Source organism: Tenrec ecaudatus, chromosome 18 (assembly GCF_050624435.1).
Source record: "Tenrec ecaudatus isolate mTenEca1 chromosome 18, mTenEca1.hap1, whole genome shotgun sequence".
Lineage (NCBI taxonomy): Eukaryota > Metazoa > Chordata > Mammalia > Afrosoricida > Tenrecidae > Tenrec > Tenrec ecaudatus.
Genome location: NC_134547.1, coordinates 5,308,018 through 5,330,896, shown reverse-complemented (window position 1 = coordinate 5,330,896; position 22,879 = coordinate 5,308,018). Strand labels below are relative to the sequence as shown.

Sequence of the window (22,879 nt, the reverse complement as noted above, 5' to 3'; positions counted from 1 at the left end):
AAACGTTTAAAACAAAACAAAACAAAACAAAAAAGGCAATGAGACAGGCATCCAGACCATCGCCAACCTTGCACTGCTAGCGACCCCTGGTGGCAGAAGCTCCCCGCAGGCTCGTCTACACTGCAATCTTTATGGGTAGCAAAGTGCCAGACGCTTCTCTTACGGAGGCGGCGAGTGGGTTCCCATCGCCTGACCTATGGAGCGACGGCAGGCAGTTTCGTACGGCAGGTTTTCCAACATGGCCGCCTCCATGGGGACACCTGTAGGAGGACGCGAACGTGACGTACAGCCGCGCCGGAAACGCCCACGCGGGCGCCTTCCACTGTTCTAGACCCTCGCCGGCACCCGTAGGCCGACGAGCGCGGCGGGAAAGGGGGAGAGTCCTTAAAGTCCTAAGGAGTGAGTGATTTTGCCGAACGCCTGTGGCTTTGAGTGAACCTCTCGGTGTGCGTTCCGCCCTTGGCGCCGAGCGTGGGCGATGTTGGCCGTGGAGCAGTGAGGGTCCTCAGGGGACCGGGAATGGAGGCGCTCGAGCGCCAGCAGGTAGGAGTCAATCCCGCCCCCGCCCGCCTCGCTCTGCGCAATCCCAGGTGAGCCGCTGCGCGGGGCTCGGCCCCGGGACCGAACGAGAAGAATTTGCAAACAAAGTTCTTGCGGCAAAACCCACACGCTTGTGAAAATTCTTCTTGTTTGGTCCCGGGTAGCTTTTTTAAAAATAAATCTTAAAAACAGGTAATTCCTTCCATCTCCTTTTCTAGACAGATGTTTCTCTTGCCTGAAAAAGCTCCTTCGTTTTATACAGGAGATCGGGCCTTAACGAGGCATTGCCCTAAAGGGTGTGTGTTTAAAGCGTGCAGCGTAACAGTGTACGTGTAACTAGCCATTGCCCAGCTGAGAAGCGCATTAGGGTCACTCAAGTGGGCCCTTATTTGGGGTCATCATATCCAAACCTCACACCATCCTGCTCCCGTGCACTTCCTAGCACAGCGTTTTAATAGCAATTTATTGTGTTTCCAGGGAAGGCTTGCACAATCGTTTAAGCTTCCATTCCACGACTTCTACACAAGTTGTTCAATCGTTGGGATTGCTTGGGACGGCCCCCTTACAGCAGCCTCGGAGGAAAGCAAAATTGACTAAATCTCCCCCCCCCCTACAATTCCATCGTCCTTATTTACAGCCTTAGCATGTGATCCAATCCCCTTGGTGAGCCACCAGCGCCTTATTTGCATAGTCTCATCCGCTTACTTGGGAATTTACAAAGACTCTCTAGAAGAATCAAACTTCTAGCGTCTCCATAGGGCAAGTAGAATTGTCCTTTTGGGTTTCTGAGATTATAAATCATCCTGGGCCCAGAAAGGCTCCTCTTTCCCTGCACAGTGGGTGGTGGGTCGGAACTGCTGACCCTATGCTAACTATACCCGGATACCACCAGGGCTCCTTTCAAAACCAAAGCCACTGCTGTCAAGTCCGTTCAGACTCCTAAGGACGCTACAGGATGGGGCCTCGGAGTTTCCCAGACTAACTTGAAGGGATAAGAAAACCTCATTTGGGCCTTTTTAAAAAATAGTCTTATTTTAAAAAAAAACATCTTGTTGACATTGAATTCACATATCATACATTTCAATCAGTATCTTAGTCTTTACTCGGTTTTAATAGTTTCTTTCATCCATTTCCACATATTATACATGTTTGTTTAACCTGTGGGACTCTGATGTCAGGTAAGGGTTGGGCTGTTAACCGCAAGGTTGGTGGTTTAAACCCCTGAGCCACCCGGAGAATCATGAGGCTATCTACTCCCATAGAGCTTTATCGGGTCGCGCTGAGTTGGTTTTGATTCAACTTGTAATTTCTTTCATTCTGACCCCCGGCATCTTTTCACTATAGATTCTTATATTGGCCTTGAGGACTTGAATGTAGCATTGGATTTTATGATATCACTAGTTTCTGTTTATCAAACACATGGTCAAATACACAAGCACATTCTCATGAATATACATGCACAAGTATACAGTATACACACATGTATACAGACATACATAGAAACTTGAGTGTGGGTGTGAATGTGAGATACTTATAGCTTACAGGATTTCACTGTAAAATTTTACAGAGACATGTTTTGAATGGATGGATGCTTGATACACAAATACAGAATTTTTTTCTGGTCTTTCAAGAATTTATTTTGTTTTTATATATTCAAAAATCATTTTTATTGGGGGCTCTTACAGCTCTTACCACCATCCATCCATCCATCCATTGTGTCCAGTGCATTTCTTCATATGTTGCCATCATCATTTTCAAAACATTTTCTTTCTACTTGAGCCCTTGATATCAGCTCCTCATTTCCTTCCCTGCCCACACCCTCCCTTATTAATTTTTTAATGAATTATTTTTATCGGGGGCAGAAATTATTTAAAAAACAAACAAACAAACACTGGGCATATCAAAGCGTCAGCCTATGTAGAGAAAATGAGCAGAACTGTCCTTTCCAGATGTTACCCAAATGATCAAGAACGAAGTTCACTAAACAGGACCCTGTTGTGACAGGTACCACTGGCATTCAACGACGTGGCTGTGGATTTCACCCGGGAGGAGTGGCAGCTCCTGGGCCCTCCTCAGAAGGACCTGTACCGGGATGTGATGCTGGAGACCTTTAGCCACCTGGTGTCCTTAGGTGAGGGCAGCTCCCCTGTCGCTAGCCTTTCCCTTCTCAGCTGCTGACACCTTTGGAGTGCCCGTGCCTCCCTGAAGTGGTGGGTCCTCAGCTTAATCTCTGGCCCTAGAGAAGGGGGTGCATTCCCCCTCTCCTGCCAGAAACCCAAGTACTGGATCTATGTGGAAATGGTTTTGTCCCCTGTCTTACATTCTGTAGTCAAAAGCTAAGGTTAATTGGGTGGCTCTAAGGTTCTGTGGTTTCCCACGAACAGGGTCTCAAGTTGCCAAACCAGATGCACTTTCCAGGTTGGAAAGAGGAGAGCCACCGTGGAGTCCTTCAAATGAAGTCAGTCGTGCAGATTTTGCAGGTGAGCGAGCAAATCCAGCAAAGGGGAGGGCTGTGAGCTCGAGTTCTAGTTCAAGCCAACTCTCAGCTCTGAGGAGTATCTAAGTAGGTGTCCTCAAACTACGGCCCGGGGGCCACATGAGGCCCGCTGAGGACATTTATCCATCCCGCTGGGTGTTTTTGTCCCGTTTGTTTTTTTACTTAAAAATAAAATATGTGCAGTGTGCATAGGAATTTGTTCATAGTTTTTTTTTAAACTATAGTCCAGCTCTCCAACAGGTCTGAGGGACAGTGAACTGGCCCCCTGTTTAAAAAGTTTGAAGACCCCTGATAAGGCTTCAGAAACCAGCTTCCATGTATCCCTCTTCCATATGTGACATTGTTTCCATTGTAGGCGGTTAGACATATGTTACCTTCTCTCAAGACTAAACCATGGTTTTTATGATCAATATCCAATACTCCTGTGTCATTGATTTCATCTTAGAATTTTCAAATCATTGTCATTTTCTTTTTTTTTTTCCCCTTTGCTTTTTAAAAAAAAGATCATTTTATTGGGGGATTATATAACTCTCATACATACATCTATTGAGTAAAACATGTTTGCACATTTGTTGCCTTCAACATTCTGAAAATATTTGCTTAAGCCCTTGGCATCAGCTCCTCATTTTTTCCCTCCCTGCCCTGCCCTCCTTCATGAACTCTTAATAATTTATAAATTATTGTTTTGTCATATCTTACACTGTCTGACGTCTCCCTTCACCCACTTTTCTGTTGTCCATCCCCCAGGGAGGAGATTATATGTACATCCTTGTGATCTGTTCCCCTTTCCACCCCACCCTCCCTCCACCTTCCCAGAATCACCACTCATACCACTGGTCCTGAAGGGATTATCTGTCCTGGATTCCCTGTGTTTCCAGTTCCTATCTGTACCAGTGTACATCCTCTGGTCTAGTCGGATTTGTAAGGTAGAATTGGGATCATGATTGGGGCGGGTGGGGGGGAAGCATTTAGGAACTGGAGGAAAGTTGTTTGAACCATCATTGCTGCACTGCACCCTGACTGGCTCGTCTCCTCCCCGAGACCCTTCTGTAAGGGGATGTCCCGTTGCCTACAGATGGGTCTTGGGTCCCCAATCTGCACTCCCCCTCATTCACAATGATTTTATTTTTTTGTTCTTTGATACCTGATACCTGACCCTTTGACACCTCGTGATCACATAGGCTGGTGTGCTTCTTCCATGTGGGCTTTGTTGCTTCTGAACTAGATGGCCACTTGTTTAACATCATTGTTTTTTTCTTTTTTAAAAAAAAATATATATTTTTTCTTTTTTTACATTTTATTAGGGACTCATACAACTCTTATCACAATCCATACATATACATACATCAATTGTATAAAGCACATCCATACATTCCCTGCCCCAATCATTCTCAAGGCATTTGCTCTCCACTTAAGCCCCTTGCATCAGGTCCTCTTTTTTTTTCCCTCCTCCCTCCCCATTCCCCCCTCCCCCATATGCCCTTGGTAATTTATACATTGTTATTTTGTCATATCTTGCCCTATCCGGAGTCTCCCTTCCCCCCTTCTCTGCTGTCCCTCTCCCAGGGAAGAGGTCACATGTGGATCCTTGTAATCAGTTCCCCCTTTCCAACCCACTCACCCTCCACTCTCCCAGCATCGTCCCTCACACCCTTGGTCCTGAAGGTATCATCCACCCTGGATTCCCTGTGCCTCCAGCCCTTATATGTACCAGTGTACAACCTCTGCCCTATCCAGCCCTGCAAGGTAGAATTCGGATCGTCGTAGTTGGGGGGAGGAAACATCCAGGATCTGGGGGAAAGCTGTGTTCTTCATCAGTACTACCTCGCACCCTAATTGACCCATCTCCTCTCCTGAACCCCTCTGTGAGGGGATCTCCATTGGCCGACACTTGGGCCTTGGGTCTCCACTCTGCACTTCCCCCTTCATTCAATATACATATATATACACATATATACATACACACACACACACATATATATACATATACACACATATATCTTTTTTTTTTGCATGATGCCTTATACCTGGTCCCTTTGGCACCTCGTGATCGCACTGGCCGGTGTGCTTCTTCCATGTGGGCTTTTTTGCTTCTGAGCTAGATGGCCGCTTGTTCACCTTGAAGCTTTTAAGACCCCAGACACTATCTCTTTTGATAGCCGGGCACCATCCGCTTTCTTCGCCACATTTGCTTATGCACCCATTTGTCTTCAGCGATCCTATCATGGAGGTGTGCAGTCAATGATATGATTTTTTTGTTCTTTGATGCCTGGTAACTGATCCCTTTGGGACCACTCGATCACACAGGCTGGTGTGTTCTTCCATGTGGACTTTGTTGCTTCTGAGCTAGATGGCCGCTTGCTTATCTTCAAGCCTTTAAGACCGACTGGTGAGACTTTAAATGAGCAGGAAGCTTATTCCTGAGGGAAAGGTTGGACAAATCTTTACTCTCCAACTTTTTCACCGTTTATGACACCAGCCTCTAGTCTACTCCCCATGTATCACTCTCCATGTCGCTACTGGATTCAATAATCTATTGCAATGGACACAGAACTCACACACCATACTTATAATTGGAGGAGCTATTATGGAAACACTAGGTTACAATTCAGGATCAGGAGATTTAGGATACAATTCTGTGGTCAGGAGAGCATGTCTGATGCTCCTGCAGGTAGGCCTCTCTCAGGTCCTTACTCCTTTCCCCCAAGAGCCTCTTGGGCTCACCACACCTATATTCTGCTTGAGCAAGTGTTACAAAGCTCTTTCAGCTCCACTGCTAAGTGTCCAGAGGCATCCTTCTCTGACTGTAAGCTTCAGCGTGAAGGTGCATAGCTCTTCCTTCCGTGGCTCAGCAAGTCTACCTCCATCTCCTTTGGTAACACTCTAGTGTGAGGGAAAACAGTCCCTCACCACTACATCACAGGTCAGATAGGTGCAATTGTATGTTTATGATACATAAAGATTGTAGGAAAGTCATAGAGAATAATAGAGATAGGAGAGAGAGTAAAATGAAGGAGTCAGACACATGTCATGGTAGCATGCTCACCTCCTGGACGGCCATGATCTCACCAGCCAGGTCTCAGCGCAGGCAGAGAGGGTAGGAGGGCAGGAGAGAGTGATTTATTTCTAACCAAGGCTTATGTATCTTTTGGCTTATGTATCTTATGTGCAAGCCCCCTGATTACATGTAAAGACATATGTCACAGGAAGGGATTGTACTTTAGGTAATACAGTAATGGGAGGGGAATAAGCACTATAGGAGGAAGAGGAGGGATTGAAGGTACGCATGTCACAAGGTGGACAGATCCTAGATTCTTGATGGCGGCCTAACCTTGATTGTCCTTGAGCTGGAGACTTGATTTAGTCTAAGCTTTCAGGGGAGGCAATCCATGGTCCCTCACAGTAGGGAATGACAGACAGTAGGGCCTGCTTGTTCTGGATGGCTGTTGCCTTCAGGGAGATAACTTGTCAATCATTTAGCATTAGTTGCAAGCAGTGCTCCAGGACTGACATCTATTTGGGGGAGACGAGCTGGGAAACAGTCTTTTTATATCCCTCACTCTAGTAGCTCCTGACACCCTCTAATTTCAGGATGAATTGTCATCAGCATGAAGCTGTTCCTCTGAGGTGAAGGTTTGAGGAAGGGGAAGAGAGTGTATCCAGGCAAATTCTTTATTCTCATAATTAAGAAACATGGGAGGGCCAGCATTCTGGGTGGAGGAAGGCCTTCACATTTGTGAGTTCGAGATGAGTCCCAGTCACATCCTCCTAATTAAATCATCCCCACTGTATCCTCCTATCGTAGTGCCCCCTTAATGTCACCTCGCAAAAGCACATGACTGATTGCTCTCTGGCCAGTAGTTTTATCCATAGGAGCAGATGTGTCACTGTTCTCCCTGCTCAGGGAACAGTCACTCCCCTCTGCCTGTTCCCAGCACTGGTGTTAGGTTACTCCTCAATGAGCTCAGGGACCTCTAGGGTTAAGGTACTGCCCAATGTGTTAATGTAGGTAAGTGTCTGTGGTTAGAGGGTCTTACATATCCGGATTATATGAGGTTGTACCCAAAAAATTCAGAATTTTTTTCAAAGCTATGTATTTAAATTTTTTTACAGAATAACCTTATCACCTTCAAAGTACTCTTTTTTTAAAAAACATTTTATTAGGGGCTCATACAACTCTTAGCACAATCTATACATACATCAATTGTATAAAGCACATCTGTACATTCTTTGCCCTAATCATTTTCAAAGCATTTGCTCTCCACTTAAGCCCTTTGCATCAGGTCCTCTTTTTTTCCCCCCTCTCTCCCCGCTTCCCCCTCCCTCATGAGCCCTTGATAATTTATACATTATTATTTTGTCATATTTTGCCCTATATCCGGCGGCGTCTCCCTTTACCCCCTTCTCTGTTGTCTGTCCCCCAGGGAGGAGGTCACATGTAGATCCCTGTAATCGGTTACCCATTTCCAAACCACTCACCCTCTACCCTCCCAGTATCACCCCTCACCCCCTGGCTCTGAAGGTATCATCCACCCTGGAGTCCCTGTGCCTCCAGCTCCTATCTGCACCAGTGTACAACCTCTGCTCTCCAGACTTGCAAGGTAGAATTCAGATCATGGTAGTTGGGGGGGACAAAGTACTTTCACTATACTGAATACGTTTGTCAAATGCGATTCTATATTTTAGAAAAATCGAGAAGCTGGAGGAGGGAGAAAAAAAATCATTTTATTGGGGCTCGTACAACTCTCATCACAATCCATACATGCATCCATTGTGTCAAGCACATTTGTACATTTATTGCCATCATCATTCTCAAAACATTTTCTTTCTGCTTGAGCCGTTGATATCAGCTCCTCTTTTTTTTCCTTCCCCTCCCATGAACCCTTGATAATTTATAAATTATTTTGTCATGTCTTATACTGTCCGAAGTCTCAGAGATTCCATTCTTGGGAACATTTTTTATTTCCTTTTTAAATTATTTAATCATTTTATTGGGGGCCCATACAATTCTTATCACAATCCATCCATCCATCCATTGTGTCAAGGACATACGCACATTTGTTGCCATCATCATTCCCAAGGGAACATTTTTTCAAACTCATCTGTTTGAAAAGATGGCTGACAGCAGATCCCTCATTTTTTTCATCACCTCTTCTAAATCATCAAATCACTCTCCTTTTCATGTCCCTCTTCATGTGAGGAAACAAAAAGAAGGCACCTGGAGTGAGGTCAGGTGAGTCAGGTGCGTGGGGCAAGAGAGACATGCTGTTTTGGGCTCAAAACTGGCACACTGAGATGACTGTGTGAGCAGGTGCATTGTCGTGGTGGCAAAACCAGTCCCCCACCTGCCACAAATCAGGCCTTTTTTGTCGTACACTGTTAAGCAATCTTTTCAGTACCTTTAAACAGAAAGCTTGATTAACAGTCTAATCTGGTGGAATGAACTCTGAATGTACTGTCCCCCTCACATAAAAAAGTGAGCTTTCTCTTGATCTTTGATTTCACTTGATGAACGTTGTTTTTATTTTTTTCAAATGATGTTTTATGGACAAGGTGACTATGGCATTTTCCACTTCCCTGATTGTTGTTTGGTTTCGGGGTCATAAGAATATCCCCATTTCTCCTCATCAGTAATGACCTTGGGGAACAAAAGTCTGGGCCACTACCGAGCTGTTCTTTCAAAGCACGGCGTGTTTCCACTTGATGCTCTTTTTCCTGGTTATTCAGAACCTGAGGCACAAATTTGTCAGTGACCCTGCTCTTTCCCGAATCTTCCGTTAAAATTCTCTGAACCGAGCTCCAAGGTCGTCCATATAACTTCCCCATCTCTTCAATGGTCCATCATTGGTCTTCGAGCACAAATTCATAAATGTTGTCCATATCTTCGTCTGTTCTGGAAGCTGATGGATATCCAAAACGAGGTTTGTCATCAATCAACATCTCACCTTTTTTGAAACAAGAAAACCACTCGTACACTTGAGTTTTCCCCATATCTGTCCCTGTAAGCTGTGTTCTATGTTAGAGCAGTTTCTGTGGTGTTTTTCCCAAGCAGGAAACAACATTTCACAGGCGCGTGCTGTTTTCTTAAATTGGGCATCACAAAAAAAAGAGGTACGAGCGAAACTGCTTTTTAAAGGAAATTCACTGTGACCAGAGAGAACCTTCCCAGATGACGCCAATGGATGCATTCTACGAAAGCTCCGCCCAATGGAGCTTGTTTCCGATTTTGGGGGGATACCTCTTCATATAAGTTGGTGAAAGAATACAGCTTCTCTCCCTCCCACTTGGACCTGACGTCATGGAGGAAGTGAGCACCCCAAAACATTTTTCTATCTCTTCATTTCTTCCCTTCAATTACACAACCGCCCCTTAGGACCCATCTGGATCGCACAAGCAGCCTCCTCTTTTTACCATGATTGATTTCCTTGTGGTCATGCCTGGCCCCTCTCAGCGGTTCAGTCTTCCCCACCGTTGGTCTCCACACTGATAACGCAGGTTACAGCCAGTGCCGCAGCTTTGGTCAGCTCTTTCAACTATATTCCAAGCAGCAGGGTTTTGCCATCACCACCAGCTCTGCTGCAGAGCCTCTGTTTGCTTGTCATGACTGGTTCTGCTACAACACCTCCTAGGAGCTTTCTCCCCCGCCCTCCCTCCCTCACGAACCCTTGATAATTTATAAATTATTATTATTTTGTCATATCTTACACTGTCTGACATCTCCCTTCACCCACTTTTCTGTTGTCCATCTCCTAGTGAGGGAGTTATATGTATATTATTGTGGCTTCTTCCCCTTTTCTACCCCACCTTCCCTTTCCCCTCCTGGTATCAATACTCTCATTATTGGTTTTGAGGGGTTTATCTGTCCTGGATTCCCTGTGTTTCCAGTTCCTATCTGTACCAGTGTATATCCTCTGGTCTAGCCAGATTTGTAAGGTAGAATTGGGATCATGATAGTGGAGGGGTGGGTAGGAAGCACTAAAGAACTAGAGGAGAGTTGTATGTTTCATCAGTGCTGTACTGCACCCTGACTGGCTCATCTCCTCCCCGAGACCCTTCTGTGAGGGGATGTCCAGTTGTCTACAGATGGGCTTTGGGTCTCCATTCTACCCTCACCCTCATTTACAATGACATGATTGTTTGTTCTTTGATGCCTGATACCTGATCCCATCGACACCTCGTGATCACACAAGCTAGTGTGTTTCTTCCATGTGGGCTTTGTTGCTTCTCACCTTGAAGGCCACTTGCTTATCATCAAGCCTTTAAGATCCCAGACACTAGCTTTTGATAGCTGGGCATCATCAGCCTTCTTCACCACATTTGCTTATGCACCCGCTTTGTCTTCAGCGATTGTGTCAGGAAGGTGAGCATCATGGAATGCCAGGTTAATAGAACAAAGTGTTCTTGCATTGAGGGAGTACAGTTGCAGTTCTTTTAGTAGCGTCCTTGTCTCTCCATTGGCTTCTCTTCTCTCTTGTTATACCTTCTCCCTCGTTCCGTTCCCCACTTTATTTTTGAAATCGCTGTGGGATTGGCTGCACACAGAAGTAAATCCTTCATCAGTCTGAAGGCATGACCTACCCCACCAGGCCAAGAACTGGCAGGGTTAGTGTACCACATTGTCATCATTTGCATAGTCTTGAGCTACTTTGTTTCCAATAGTCTATAGCTTATTGTACAATCCCTACAAGATGCATAAAATAAACGGTAGCCCAGGCCAGAAAAAAAAAATCTGACCTTCAAGTTTATAGCCTACCCCGGTGAATGTCAGTTGACGTGGACAAAAGTTAACGAACCCACTGGGATAGAAAACTAGAGCACAGCAGCTCAGCTGTGCTCCGACGGGAAATCTTCCAAGCTATTTTACTAAGGAACCAAAGCAAAAGACTATAAAACAGTCATCACTTCACACCTTTCACCTCCCTTGACCTGGAATTCCACCTCCCAAGGCTCTCTCCGCAGACAGAACTTTGAATTCATATCTGTCCTCCGAATAAATCCGCCTTCCTTTATTGAGTCACTGATCTTTCTCTTCCTTGTATCTAAACCCACTTTGGGTGTTGTGCCCCACAGTAAACCACCTCTCACTGCACCTTATCTGCTGGCTAAGCTTCACTTTTCCTCTCTTCTCAAGTTCTCCAAAATGTCTTATTTTTATCTGTTCCAGTTCTTCCATCCTTCTCTACAAGTTCTGGTACTGTCTGTTCCTTCCATGACGCTTTCTATTTCTCTGCTGCGCTTGATGATTTACTGAAATGGCCCACAAAACTCACAAGCTGTACTCACAATGATGGGGTTTATTAGGGAAATAACAGGCTACAGTTGGGGATCAGGAAAACGTAAGGTATCTACTGAGTGAAGCTCCTTCTGTTTCCCAGACAAGCCTAGCCAATTGATATCACCTTTGATACTGTCCAGTCTAGGCTTCTGTTCCCTATATATCTGGATTTCTATCTCTGTTTTTACCATTCTTTAAGGAAATTAAGCTCAGTTTTACTTACACTCCTAGGTCTGTCACTATAGAGCCATCTCACATCAGAGTGTTTTTTTGTTTCCTCCTCCACTCTCCCACAATTGGGACCCTTGATAAATTATAAATTATTATGGTTTTCTTATCTTGCACCGACCACTGTCTCCCTTCACCCACATTTCTGTTGTTTGGCCCCTTGAGGGGTTTGGGTAGGGTGGGTGTTGTACATCGATCATTGTGATTGGTTTCCCTTACTCCCTCCTTCCCCCTATCCTCCTGCTATTACTACTCCCATTTCTGTGCCTGAAGGGTTTATCTGAGCTGGATTCCATGTGTCCTGATATCTGTACCAGTGCACATGCTCTGGTCTAGCCCACAGTGAAAGGCAGGACTGGGGTCATGATAGTGGGGGGTGAGGAAGCTTTAAGGAACCAGAGGAAGATTGTGTGTTTCATCATTGCTATACTGTGCCCTGGTTGACTCATCCCTTCCTTGTGACCCTTCTGTGATGGGATGTCCTATTGCCTACAGATAGATGGGTTTTGGGTCTCTGCTCCAACCCCTCTCCTTCTCAACAACATGTCTTTTTGTTTGTTTTGGATCTTCTGATGTCTATTACCTGATCCCATGACACCTTATGGTCGCACAGGCTGGTGTGCTTCCTCCATGTGGGCATGTTGCTTCTACATCAAAGTGTTTTTAAATCCCTTATATTAACGACTCAGGATGATGGAGGTCTTCTTTACCCTCTTCTTTTATAGAAACCCGGGAAGTTGATGATCATCCGCCTCAGCCCCTGCAAAATGAATTGAGGGTGAACCGAGTGAAGCAATGCCTTGAGCTTAATGCAAGGGAAGATAGTTTTTCTCGGTGCGAAAGTCGTTTTCCTGTACAGCAAAATCACAATGTGTTTGACTTACATGAAGAATCTGTGAAATCAAATGTGTTTGACTTACATGAAGAATCTGTGAAATCAAATGTGTTTGACTTACATGAAGAATCTGTGAAATCAAATGTGTTTGACTTACATGAAGAATCTGTGAAATCAAATGTGTTTGACTTACATGAAGAATCTGTGAAATCAAATGTGTTTGACTTACATGAAGAATCTGTGAAATCAAATGTGTTTGACTTACATGAAGAATCTGTGAAATCAAATGTGTTTGACTTACATGAAGAATCTGTGAAATCAAATGTGTTTGACTTACATGAAGAATCTGTGAAATCAAATCTCACGTCAGTCAGCCAGAGTAGCCGCTGTGAAGTAAAGGACTTTGTTGAGTTTGCTGGAGACGTAAAAACATTTCCCCATGCTAATCAGGAGCAGTTTCATAAAGAAATAAATATCATCGGCGTCGCTGACAGGAAATCCAGCAACACCAGATGTCAACTCATTAAGCAGGAGAACCGTCACAAAATAAAGAAGCCACATGTATGCAGTGAATGTGGGAAAGGCTTCACCAGGAAGTGTTGGCTCATTAGTCATGAGATCATTCATACAGAAGAGAAGCCCCATAGTTATAATCGATGCGGGGAGGTCTTCTCCAGACCACTGGGGCCCCCTCAACATCAGAGAACACACAAAGGGCAAATATCTTTGGAATGCACTGGGCGTGGCAAAGCGCTTCTCACAAAATTTCAACCTGCTACCCGTCAGAAAAGTCACGGAAGCGTGAAACGCTTCAGATGCCGCGAGTGTGGAAAAGTCTTTCTACATAAAGAAAATCTCATTATTCACCAGCAAATCCACACAGAAGACAAACCCTACAAGTGCGAAAAGTGCGGAAAAGGCTTTATGCGGAGAGGAAACTTTTGTGTCCATCAGCGTGTTCATACTGGTGACAAACCGTCCAGATGCATGGAATGCGGACAGGATTTCGTAAAGAAGGAAGATCTCATTATTCATCAACGAACTCATACTGGAGAGAAACCCTATACACGTCGTGGATGTGGACGAAGCTTCCTCCAGAAGGGACTTCTCATTATTCATCAGCAAGTTCATAGTGGAGAGAAACCCTATCTGTGTACTGACTGTGGAAAGGGCTTCCTGCAGAAGGGAAATCTCCTCACTCATCTGCGAAGTCACAAGGCAGAGAAACCCTACGTGTGCACCGAATGTGGTCAAAGCTACATCCACCAGAGAGACTACATTACTCATCTGCGAACTCATAGAGGAGAAAGACTCCATTTCTGTACTGAGTGTGGAAAAGCCTTTACTAGAAAAGGGAATCTCACTGTGCATCGGCGAATTCATACTGGAGAGAAGCCCTACGAATGCAGCCAATGTGGAAAAAGCTTTATTCAGAAGGGGAATCTTACTGTGCACCAGCGAATTCACAGTGGAGGAGAGCCCCACAAATGCGGTGAACGGTGATTGCAAAATAGGCTTTAACCAGAAAGGAAGCCTCGTTGCTCATCGGTGAACTGATACCGGAGAGAAACCCTATATACGTGTGAGTGTGGTAGAGGCTTCTGAAGACAGTCACACCGCCTAGCACACCGGAGATTACACAAGGAGAATACTTCCAGGTATTGCAGTATCTGTGGACAATGTCACTCTCAGAAGTCCAGCTTTATTGAAGATCAAACATTTCTCGGAGGCACAAGACCCTTCCAATGTAGTGAATGTGGGACAACCTCCAGGAAGCAAACGCTCATTGTGCATCACAGATTTCATTAAGGCGAGGGACTCACTGTATGGGTGCAGTGGGAGTGGAGAATAATTTTCTTACATTTGCAGCCTTGTTTCACAAAATACCTATGAGAAAGAGATGTGTAGATTTAAGCTCAGTGGAAGACTCTCCCAAACCAGTGATCTCATGTAGGAGAAAAACCTTTTTAGTAAATCATGTACAAACCAAAGATGCTGCTTGCTACACATGGCAAAGGACTATACACTTGGAGGTCAAGGAAAGCAGGTCAGAGGTTATTCTAGTAAGCTAGAGCAATCAGACTGTATAGTCTGTCCCACCCTAAGGTGGGCCCACTCCATTCTGATAAAGGTAGTAGATTGTTTCCCTGAAGGAGAGCCCAGGGAGGTCCAGCCCACTCAAGGGTGACCAAGGTTAGGCCGCCATATTGAGTCTAGGGTGTGCCCGTCTTGTCCCTCTCCCATCTATTGAATGTACACCTCTAGCTCATCCCCTTCCTGTCATGCTTATGCCTATTGTATATCCCCTTCTTACAGTGTGTGGTGACCTGTAATCACTCCCCTAAATATAGATGTGCCTTGGCCAGAAGTAAAGAAGAGAGGCTCTCCTGCCCTCTCTGCCTGAGCAGTGCGCACACCTGGCTGGTAAGATCATGGGCATTCAGGAGGTGAGCATGCCACCATGAAATGCATCTGATGCCTTTATTTAACCTTCTTTTCTATCCTCTATGACTAACTACAGATGTGCCTCTCAGACCGGTGATAGAGTTGTGAGGAGCTGGTTTCCCCCATCCCGTGGGAACACAGGTATCTGGAAATATGAGTGGGTTTCTCTCTAGTAGGAGTGTAGGGCTTGTGCGTCAGCCTGCTGAAACAGCAGGGGATAATAAGAGTTTGCACCACAGAGAAATAAATGTAGTAGAAGTGCCTTTAGTGACCAATTGCATCAATTTCATGTCACAGAAAATGTATAGGATAACTCCTATGGACATTCCTTGGGGAAATGTAGCAAAAATTTGTATCTAGCTTTTTGAACCCTTTTGGCTGCTAGAGATTATAAGGTTTTAGATACTGGTAGGTTTGTTTTTGGTATTGATGTCGATTGCATTGCTGGATGTCTGCTTGGACTTTATCTCTAATTTACCAAAGTGGTGTCTTGCCCACCATGGAATACTAGCTTTCCAGATGCCCTCTGTGACAAGTTAAGGAATAGAGTCCTAGTCACATTTCCTCCGGTGTTAGTTTCCGACGTTACATGAAAGGAGTTCAGAGTGTATTTGAGGTAAACCATTCTATAATGCACTTGAGTGTTGTCACCGGTTCAAGACTCCAATTCCTCTGTGACCTGCTGAGTGAGGACATGTGATTCTTAGTTTCATCATTATTTTGCTGGGAGTGGAGCTGTTACATCTCTTGCTCTTGTGGGAGAGCTAGACCTCAGTTCTTGGCTTCTCTCGAGAAAGAAGGGGCCACAAAGCTCTGTATTCTGGCTTTTCAGATCCTCCACTGGAAGGTGTGGTTGATGATCCTGGTCGACCCCATTGGCTGAATTGAATTCACCTGGCTCAGATGGGCATGTCCAGGTATAATGCCCGCCTAGCTGTACCACCCCTTCCTGGCCAGAAGCCCGAACCTCTGAGCATGCCCAATGGATGCCCCAGTCCCTATGCTAGCTACCTAACAGAGCTCTTGACCTGTCTCTATCCAGAACACCTTTACTTTGTCCCACCTACATTAACAGCAAATACTGTTTACAGAGAAAGGGATGGAAATTTGCCATGCAGAGGCTCTCTTAGAGTTGCGTGGTAGTCCAGTTTGTTCATTCAGTTTAGAAGTCTCTTCAGGCCCCATCGCTCTACCTGCCACTGTTATACACTGGGCATTCGTTGATTCCCATGAGGGGAAGGTCACTTCCATCCCCACGTTTTATGTTTCCATTATCTCTGGCACTAGCTATCAGCTCTGAGCCAGTTTTCCTCTGTTGAGTTTGATAATTTGCTGTAAGATCCACATAACTCCCTGCCTACACTTGTGGTTATGTGGTGTATTAGGAACTGTGTGGAACTGGAAGTAACGGGATAAAAGCATTAAAGGGGGCCAACTCAAGTTCTGAGTTAGGATGAAAAACAGGGACCAGTGTTAGAGTAATTCAGCTTCTAACAATCGCGGGGTCTGTACGGTGATAATATATAAAGATCATAGTAAAGTCATAGAAGGTAGGAGCAATAGGAGAGAGAATAAAGGAGTCAGACACATTTCATGGTAGCATGCTCACCCTCCGGGATGACCATGCTTTCAGCAGCCAGGTCTATAGAGAGAGGGGGATGAGGAGAGGGGTATATTTCTAATCAAGGCTCATGTATACGTAGGGCATGCAAACCCCCCTGATTACAGGTAACATTTGTAACAGGAAGGGGCTGTACAATAGCCATACCCGTCACAAGAAGAGGATGAGCTAGGGGTGTACGTGATTCAAGATGGCAGCCCAACCTTGATTTTCCTTGTGTTGGCTTAACCTCTTCTAGGTCTCCTTCAGGAAAGCAATCCACTGTCCTTGGCAGGGAGTGGGCCCCACCTATGGTTGGACAGACAATAGAGTCTAGTTGCTCTATATGGCTGAAAGCCCTCAGGGAGAGTACTTCTAAGCAGCTGAATTCACAATGCCCTAGCAAGCAGTGTGACAACCTGGGGAGAAACCTTTCTGTGTCTCACAGAAGGGCATGTCAAGGTTTCCTAAGCAAAAGATAGATACCTCCTTTGGGGGGCAGGGGAGCTTACAATCCTCTACCCTCCAAAATACTCCAACCTCCTGTGGCAGTTACATAATCTGTCAACTTGAGCGAAGGGTTGGAGTCTAGCCTGTCAATCAGGTCGTAGCTTGATGACCCCATTTGGATGCACAATGGAGATAAATAGCTCAATGGAGGCCAGACCCACCATCTCTCTTCCCTTTTCTGCTGTTGAGAGACTCAGCCAGCATTGAGATGCCTCCACTGCCACTGGAGCCACAAGACTTTCCACTCACTGACCCGTGATCTTCCTGCATTTGGCAACATTGCATGAGTTTAAAGAGGAATTTATGCACTAGTATCAGACATATGGGCTATTATTGGACTTACGGGCTTGATCTGGATTTGGCTGGGATGTTTTATCGATATATAATTGCTCTTTTATAAAAAGTTATTACTTATTCACGAGTGTCTATGCCTATTTTGACTTTCGTGTGTTTTTAAACTCTTGTGACCCATGGTACATACAGTGACTACCTGCATTTTCACCCTTGGGTTTAGTGCGAAGCCATTAATTATCCTGTTAGGTTTCTGGAGTGGTTTTGTTGGATTGGGGAAGGGAACGCGAGCTCACCTTAGGCGCACGGAAGAATTACGACCAGTTGAGATGCAAATGCGGCAAAAGGAGTTTATTTGCTAGCTCGAGCTCGGGCTTCCCTCCCTCCACTGCCCAGTGCAGCGGGGACCCAGCGTCCAAAAGGAAATCAGCCCCGAGTTCTTTGTTCCCTGGGCTTTTATGGGGCCAGGGACCGGGGGGCAGTCCAGTGTTGCTGTTCTTTAAACTTATTGGAGAAAACTCCTGGCATCAGCGTTGTCCAGTGGTGGTTGGTGAGTAGTTCCGCGCGTATTTTCTTGACTGGTCAATTGGGGGTGGTGGTCGCTGCTCCTTACTGGTCAGTCTGGGACAGGTGATGCCTTCTCTGACAGAATTACCTCAGTGTCCAGGAATCTGAAATTAGAGCGTAAGCCTGCCCCAGACGTTGGTTTTATACGGCCTGCCATGGTGCTGGTGCCGGCAGTTGTGAACCAGGACCCCACAGTTTATACCTTGGTTCTTGATTTGCAATGCTGAAAGAATTCACACAAATCAAGCACTTTTGTAAATCCAAGTGGCTTTTATGAGGAAAAGTAAAGTTTTAGGTATTCACAGGAAATCCCAGGGGCTAAGAGCAGGAAAACCCAAAAGAGTGTCCTGAGAGGGAACTCAGGACCCAGGAGGCGTGTGTGTGCTCCTGCCCTCCGACCTGCAAGAGTGAGGGGAGTAAAAGGGGTCAGTGGCCTGCCTGTGGCTGCTTTTAGGTATTGGCTGACCTCATTGGCTGAGTTTAGGCCCACCTGTGTGAGGTCCTGTGGCTGGAGCTGGTCTGTGCACCCAGGTGGACCTCCCACCTGGGCCCAGGGGCCTGTGTCTGAGCATGCTCAGTGTGGATCATCCCATAGGTGTCTAATGTGCCTGCTTTCTTTCCAACCGCTTTGTTGTGGCCCTATGCAGGCATCTGAGGAGACAACCCCCCCTTAGTCCCTATTCAGGCTACCTACCAACACCACTTAGTGAATGTGACATATGGTTAGGGGCTGTTTTGCTCCATGGATCTATTTTGCTCCGTGGTAGCAGCCTCCTTCTACCATCAACGACCTCTCAGGAATGTGTGCCACTAACGGTATACAAATCCACATCGCTTTGAAAACCATTTTCATTTCATTCCCGATGCTTTTTATTACTGAAAACACGTGGTTTCAACCAAAAATTCCCAGCAGAAATTAATTTGGTCTTTAAAACATGTCAAGGTTTTGGAAGTTGTTCCAGTGAAACCAACTGCCACTGAGTTGATTCCAACACATTGCGACCCTCTGTAGGGAATTTGAGGCAACTGAAAGCTTCCTCTCTTCTGCTGAGAGACTGGTGCCTTTGAACCGTCATCCTCACGGTTCGCAGTTCAATGCTTACCCAACAGCCTCCTCTGGTGAAGCAGTGTTTAAGTTGTGCACTCACACTACTTCACCTACTGAAGCTCAAGCCTCTGAAAATCTATCCATTTCAAAAAGGTCAAGGAGTCAGGAAGCCAGGCAGTTTCAGTGACTTTTCTCTTTGGGAATCCCTGTCTACTCCTCCCACAAAAACAGCCACTTTGCCTTCTGGATGGTGTGGGAAACAGAACCGGGAAGAGAGTGTATGCAGACAAACTTCAACATTCATATGTTGAGGAGTCAGGGAGGCCAAGGCTTCCTGTGGAGGGAACCTTCACATTCCTGGGTTGGAGATGGGTCCGACTCATATGCTCCTAAATAAAAGTTATTCCCCATGATGTTCCCCCATCATAATGCCAAATTTAAGGTGCTGTTTGAAAACACATGGCCTTGTACTATACGAGCGGTTCTCAACCTGTGGGTCACAACCCCTTTGGGGGTTGAATGACAACTTGTGGGTCAAGACCCCTTTGGGGGTCGAACGGACCCTTCCACAGAGGTCGCCTAAGACCATCTGAAAACATATTTCCGATGGTTGGGGTCACCACAACATGAGGAAGTGAATTAAAGGATCGTTGCATTAGGAAGGTTGGGAACCACCGTCAACTGCTTGAAGGCTATCTGCCTGAATGTTGTCGGCCATCAAAAACAATTAGACCCTTTTTGTTAAATGGGGTATAACACAAAAGAGTTCTTTTCCTACTGTGCCCTGTTTCCTACTGGGTGCCATTTGTCAGAGGAAACTGAGGCACAAGGACAAACAAAAGGAGAAAAAGTTAAGAGGCTAAGGACAAGGGGCTACTTCTCCCTAAAGCCTTGTGACCATTAGCTTGGTTCCTATAGGTGGAGTTTACAGGCTACTGACAATGGTTTCCATGGAGATCCAGAGAACAGGTCAAACCTGCTCAGTGACATCCAAAGTTAGGCTGCCATCCTGAATCTAGGATCCGCCCATCTTGTCACATGTGTGCCCCCAGTCCCTCCTCTTCCTATTGTATATCCCTAGATTGTCCCCCTCTCATTGCTGTAACCATTAGTGCAACCCCTTCCTGTGATGTATGTCTTTACCTTTAAATAGTGGGCTTTCACTCCCCCCAAAGGTATATAGGTCTGGGTTAGCAATAAAGAACTCTCTCTTGGGCTCCCCTCTTGGCCTCTCATTGGTTCCCCATCTTCTCTCCTGCTCTTGCTCCCAGGCCCTCCCCATGAGGACCACCAAGCGGGGCTGAGGTGAGCATGCTACCATGAATTGTGTCTGACTCCATGACTTCAGTCTCTCTTCTTTCTCATGCTCTCTATGACTTCACTATAATCTTTACTTATTATCGCCGTACAATTGCGCCTTGTGGACCAGTGATGATTTGTTGGGGGCCCTCTTCCCCCCCCCCCACATACATATTCTTAATAATTAGGCTTTATTTCCTGGACCTGTGAGATCTTTGGGGATACTAAGGATGGGGACAATTGGATGTTTTGGGTGTGTTGTGTTAGGGCAAATGCCAGCAGTAATCTGAGTCCAGGGTAATGTTACCTCTACATCATCTTCCCCATTAGCTCACACGTCCTGGCTCCCCAAGACCCAGAGACGCAATTGAAGGAAGGAGAATGACGTTCCAAGGATTGGGTTATTGTCATTTCTGAAGATGCCCTTGCTGGGGGACTGTGATTTCTGAATGGGAATTCAGAGCTGATCCAGAGGACACAGAGCATCCCAGTGGCTGGCCAAGCCTCTCAAGTAAAGAAAACGATGAGGCCCAGCTGACTTTTGGCTTATTCTCCCCTTTCGTTTGCTCCCTGGTGGATTTTTGGAGGCCTGTCAACTATCAGTTCCATGCAGCTGCACAGGATGCATTTCTTCGGAAACGTAGGAGCTGGAGAGGGCCAATCTTTGATTCTGACTTCAACATCAGGCCAAGAGGATCAGAAATACACGGTTGATAGGATTCACACTAAATGACTGGTGCTGGGATAGGATGTCTGACTGGAGGTTCCCCTCGGTTCACTGGCCAGCCGACCTGTATTTAATGACTCTGTCCAATACAGGAGAATCCCACTTGATGCAAGACTGATTTTGAGGGGAAAGGCTCAGTTCTGGCAGTGCTGGTGGTGGTAATTTGATATTTTTCATAACACTTTTGTGTCTGAGTTCTTTTCACAGGTGATGGCCTTTGTTGCTTCTCAGCTGGACGGCCACTTGTTTATCTTCAAGCCTTTAAGTCTCCAGAAGCTCTATCTTTTGATAGCCGGGCACTGTCAGCTTTCTTCACTACATTTGCTTATGCACTCATTTTGTCTTCAGTGATCCTGTCAGGGAAGGTGAGCATCACAGAGTGCCGGGTTAGTAGAACAAAATGTTCTTGAGTTGAGGGAGTACTTGAGTTGAGGCCCAATGTCTACCTGCTGCCTTAATACTTAACAAATAAATATATGCCTAGATATATTTCCCTATCGTTACATATAAATATATGTGCATATATACATGCCTGTATTTAGACCTCTATAAATGTCTGTTGCCTTCTAGTTCTTTCCTCTATTTCCTCTTGTCCCACCATCATGTTCAGCCTTCATTTAGGTTTCAAATTCCTCTTGGCTACATTGCCCTTGATCAAGCCCTTTTAGGCATCTTAAGCACTCCTCAGCATCAATTTTAGATCACTTGTTCTTCCCTTATCCTTGGGTTTGTTGGCACCCCCCTCCCCCTCCCCTCCTGAACTATGCCCCCTGGAACTGTTGAGTCCCATTGTTTTCTCCTCTGGATTGTTTATCCCGCCTATCTTATCTAGACAGACATGCAGAGACAATAATAAGCACAAAAACAAGGCTAAGCAAAACATTAACAAAAACCCAAAACAACAACAAGGAAACCGAGAGCAAATAAAGAAAAGCCTATCAATAGTTCCAGGTCTGTCTGTTGACCTTTTTGAGTGTTGTCCAGTCAAGGCTGATGGGGTGCCATGCCCTGGAGCCAAATTCTATTTTGGTATTCCCCTTGGACATCGTTGCTTTGCTCCCCTTGCTGCTCTGTTGCACGCCCTTACTGTTTCACCCCCGTGTGGTGGGGTCAGATTGGGCACAATTCCCGTACTGTCTCCAGTGCTGTCCCCCACCATAGCGCTATGGTTCAGGGAGGGACTTCATGTCTCGTGGTGGGGCTGTCCTATGGTCCTCTCTGCATTGGCTACTCTGAGCCAGAATATTGTCCTTGGGGCTTGGTGGACTAGGATATGTTCCACACTCTCCTTCCTTCTTCATTGCTCCTGTTTAGAAGCAGCTCTCTCCCTGAGCTGCAGCTTCAGTGCTGTCCTCTGAAGTGTATTGTTTGGGGGTGCGGCGGGGGGTAGTCCACGTAGTTGGTATGGGAGCGACCCCTGAAGACCTCTGTTGGTTCCCTGCTTCATGCTGGTATGTTGCATTCACATCTTGGTGTACCAGGTTAAAGTCTGGTCCCTATCTTGGGATATATAGGTATCCATAAGATATGCATATTCGCCCTTCCGCCGCGGCACCCACCAAAGAGTCGCAGCCATGGCTGTGCGCTACCCTATGGCCGTGGGCCTCGACAAGGGCCACAAGGTGACCAAGAACGTGAGCAAGCCGAGGCACAGCCGCCGCCGCGGGCGCCTCACCAAGCACACCAAGTTCGTGCGGGACATGATCCGGGAGGTGTGCGGCTTCGCACCCTACGAGCAAAGGGCCATGGAGCTGCTCAAGGTCTCCAAGGACAAGCGGGCACTGAAGTTCATCAAGAAGCGGGTGGGCACACATATCCGGGCCAAGAGGAAGAGAGAGGAGCTGAGCAACGTGCTGGCCGCCATGAGGAAGGCCGCTGCCAAGAAGGACTGAGTGCCGTGCCCCCCTCTCCCCACCCCCAAAATAAAGTCTTTCCAGAAAAAAAAATGCATATTCAGTAGTTACATATGTCACAAGGTGGGTGGAAACTACTGTAAGGTCCCTGAGCTCACAGGTGA

The 22,879-nt window shown here is 46.0% G+C and overlaps 1 protein-coding gene and 1 pseudogene across 1 annotated transcript; both read left to right on the top strand.

Moving 5' to 3' along the window:
- The first annotated feature begins 323 nt into the window (after window positions 1–323).
- LOC142432277 (uncharacterized) lies at window positions 324–17,340 on the top strand. The gene is made up of 4 exons (XM_075537406.1): window positions 324–543; window positions 2,545–2,671; window positions 2,925–3,020; window positions 12,266–17,340. Exons 1-4 carry the CDS (start codon window positions 520–522, stop codon window positions 13,876–13,878), a joined length of 1,860 nt encoding a protein of 619 aa, XP_075393521.1. The 5' UTR covers window positions 324–519; the 3' UTR covers window positions 13,879–17,340.
- Window positions 17,341–22,395: 5,055 nt separating this feature from the next.
- Window positions 22,396–22,802, top strand: LOC142432288 (large ribosomal subunit protein eL36 pseudogene; annotated as a pseudogene).
- Window positions 22,803–22,879: the final 77 nt, after the last annotated feature.

Bases quoted from the DNA above. Each gene is read 5' to 3' on its own strand.
- LOC142432277 (XM_075537406.1), top strand. From the start codon at position 520: ATGGAGGCGCTCGAGCGCCAGCAG. The intron at 544-2,544 runs GTAGGAGTCAAT...CTGTTGTGACAG, and splicing joins AGGCGCTCGAGCGCCAGCAG to GTACCACTGGCATTCAACGA. The intron at 3,021-12,265 runs GTGAGCGAGCAA...CTTCTTTTATAG, and splicing joins CAGTCGTGCAGATTTTGCAG to AAACCCGGGAAGTTGATGAT.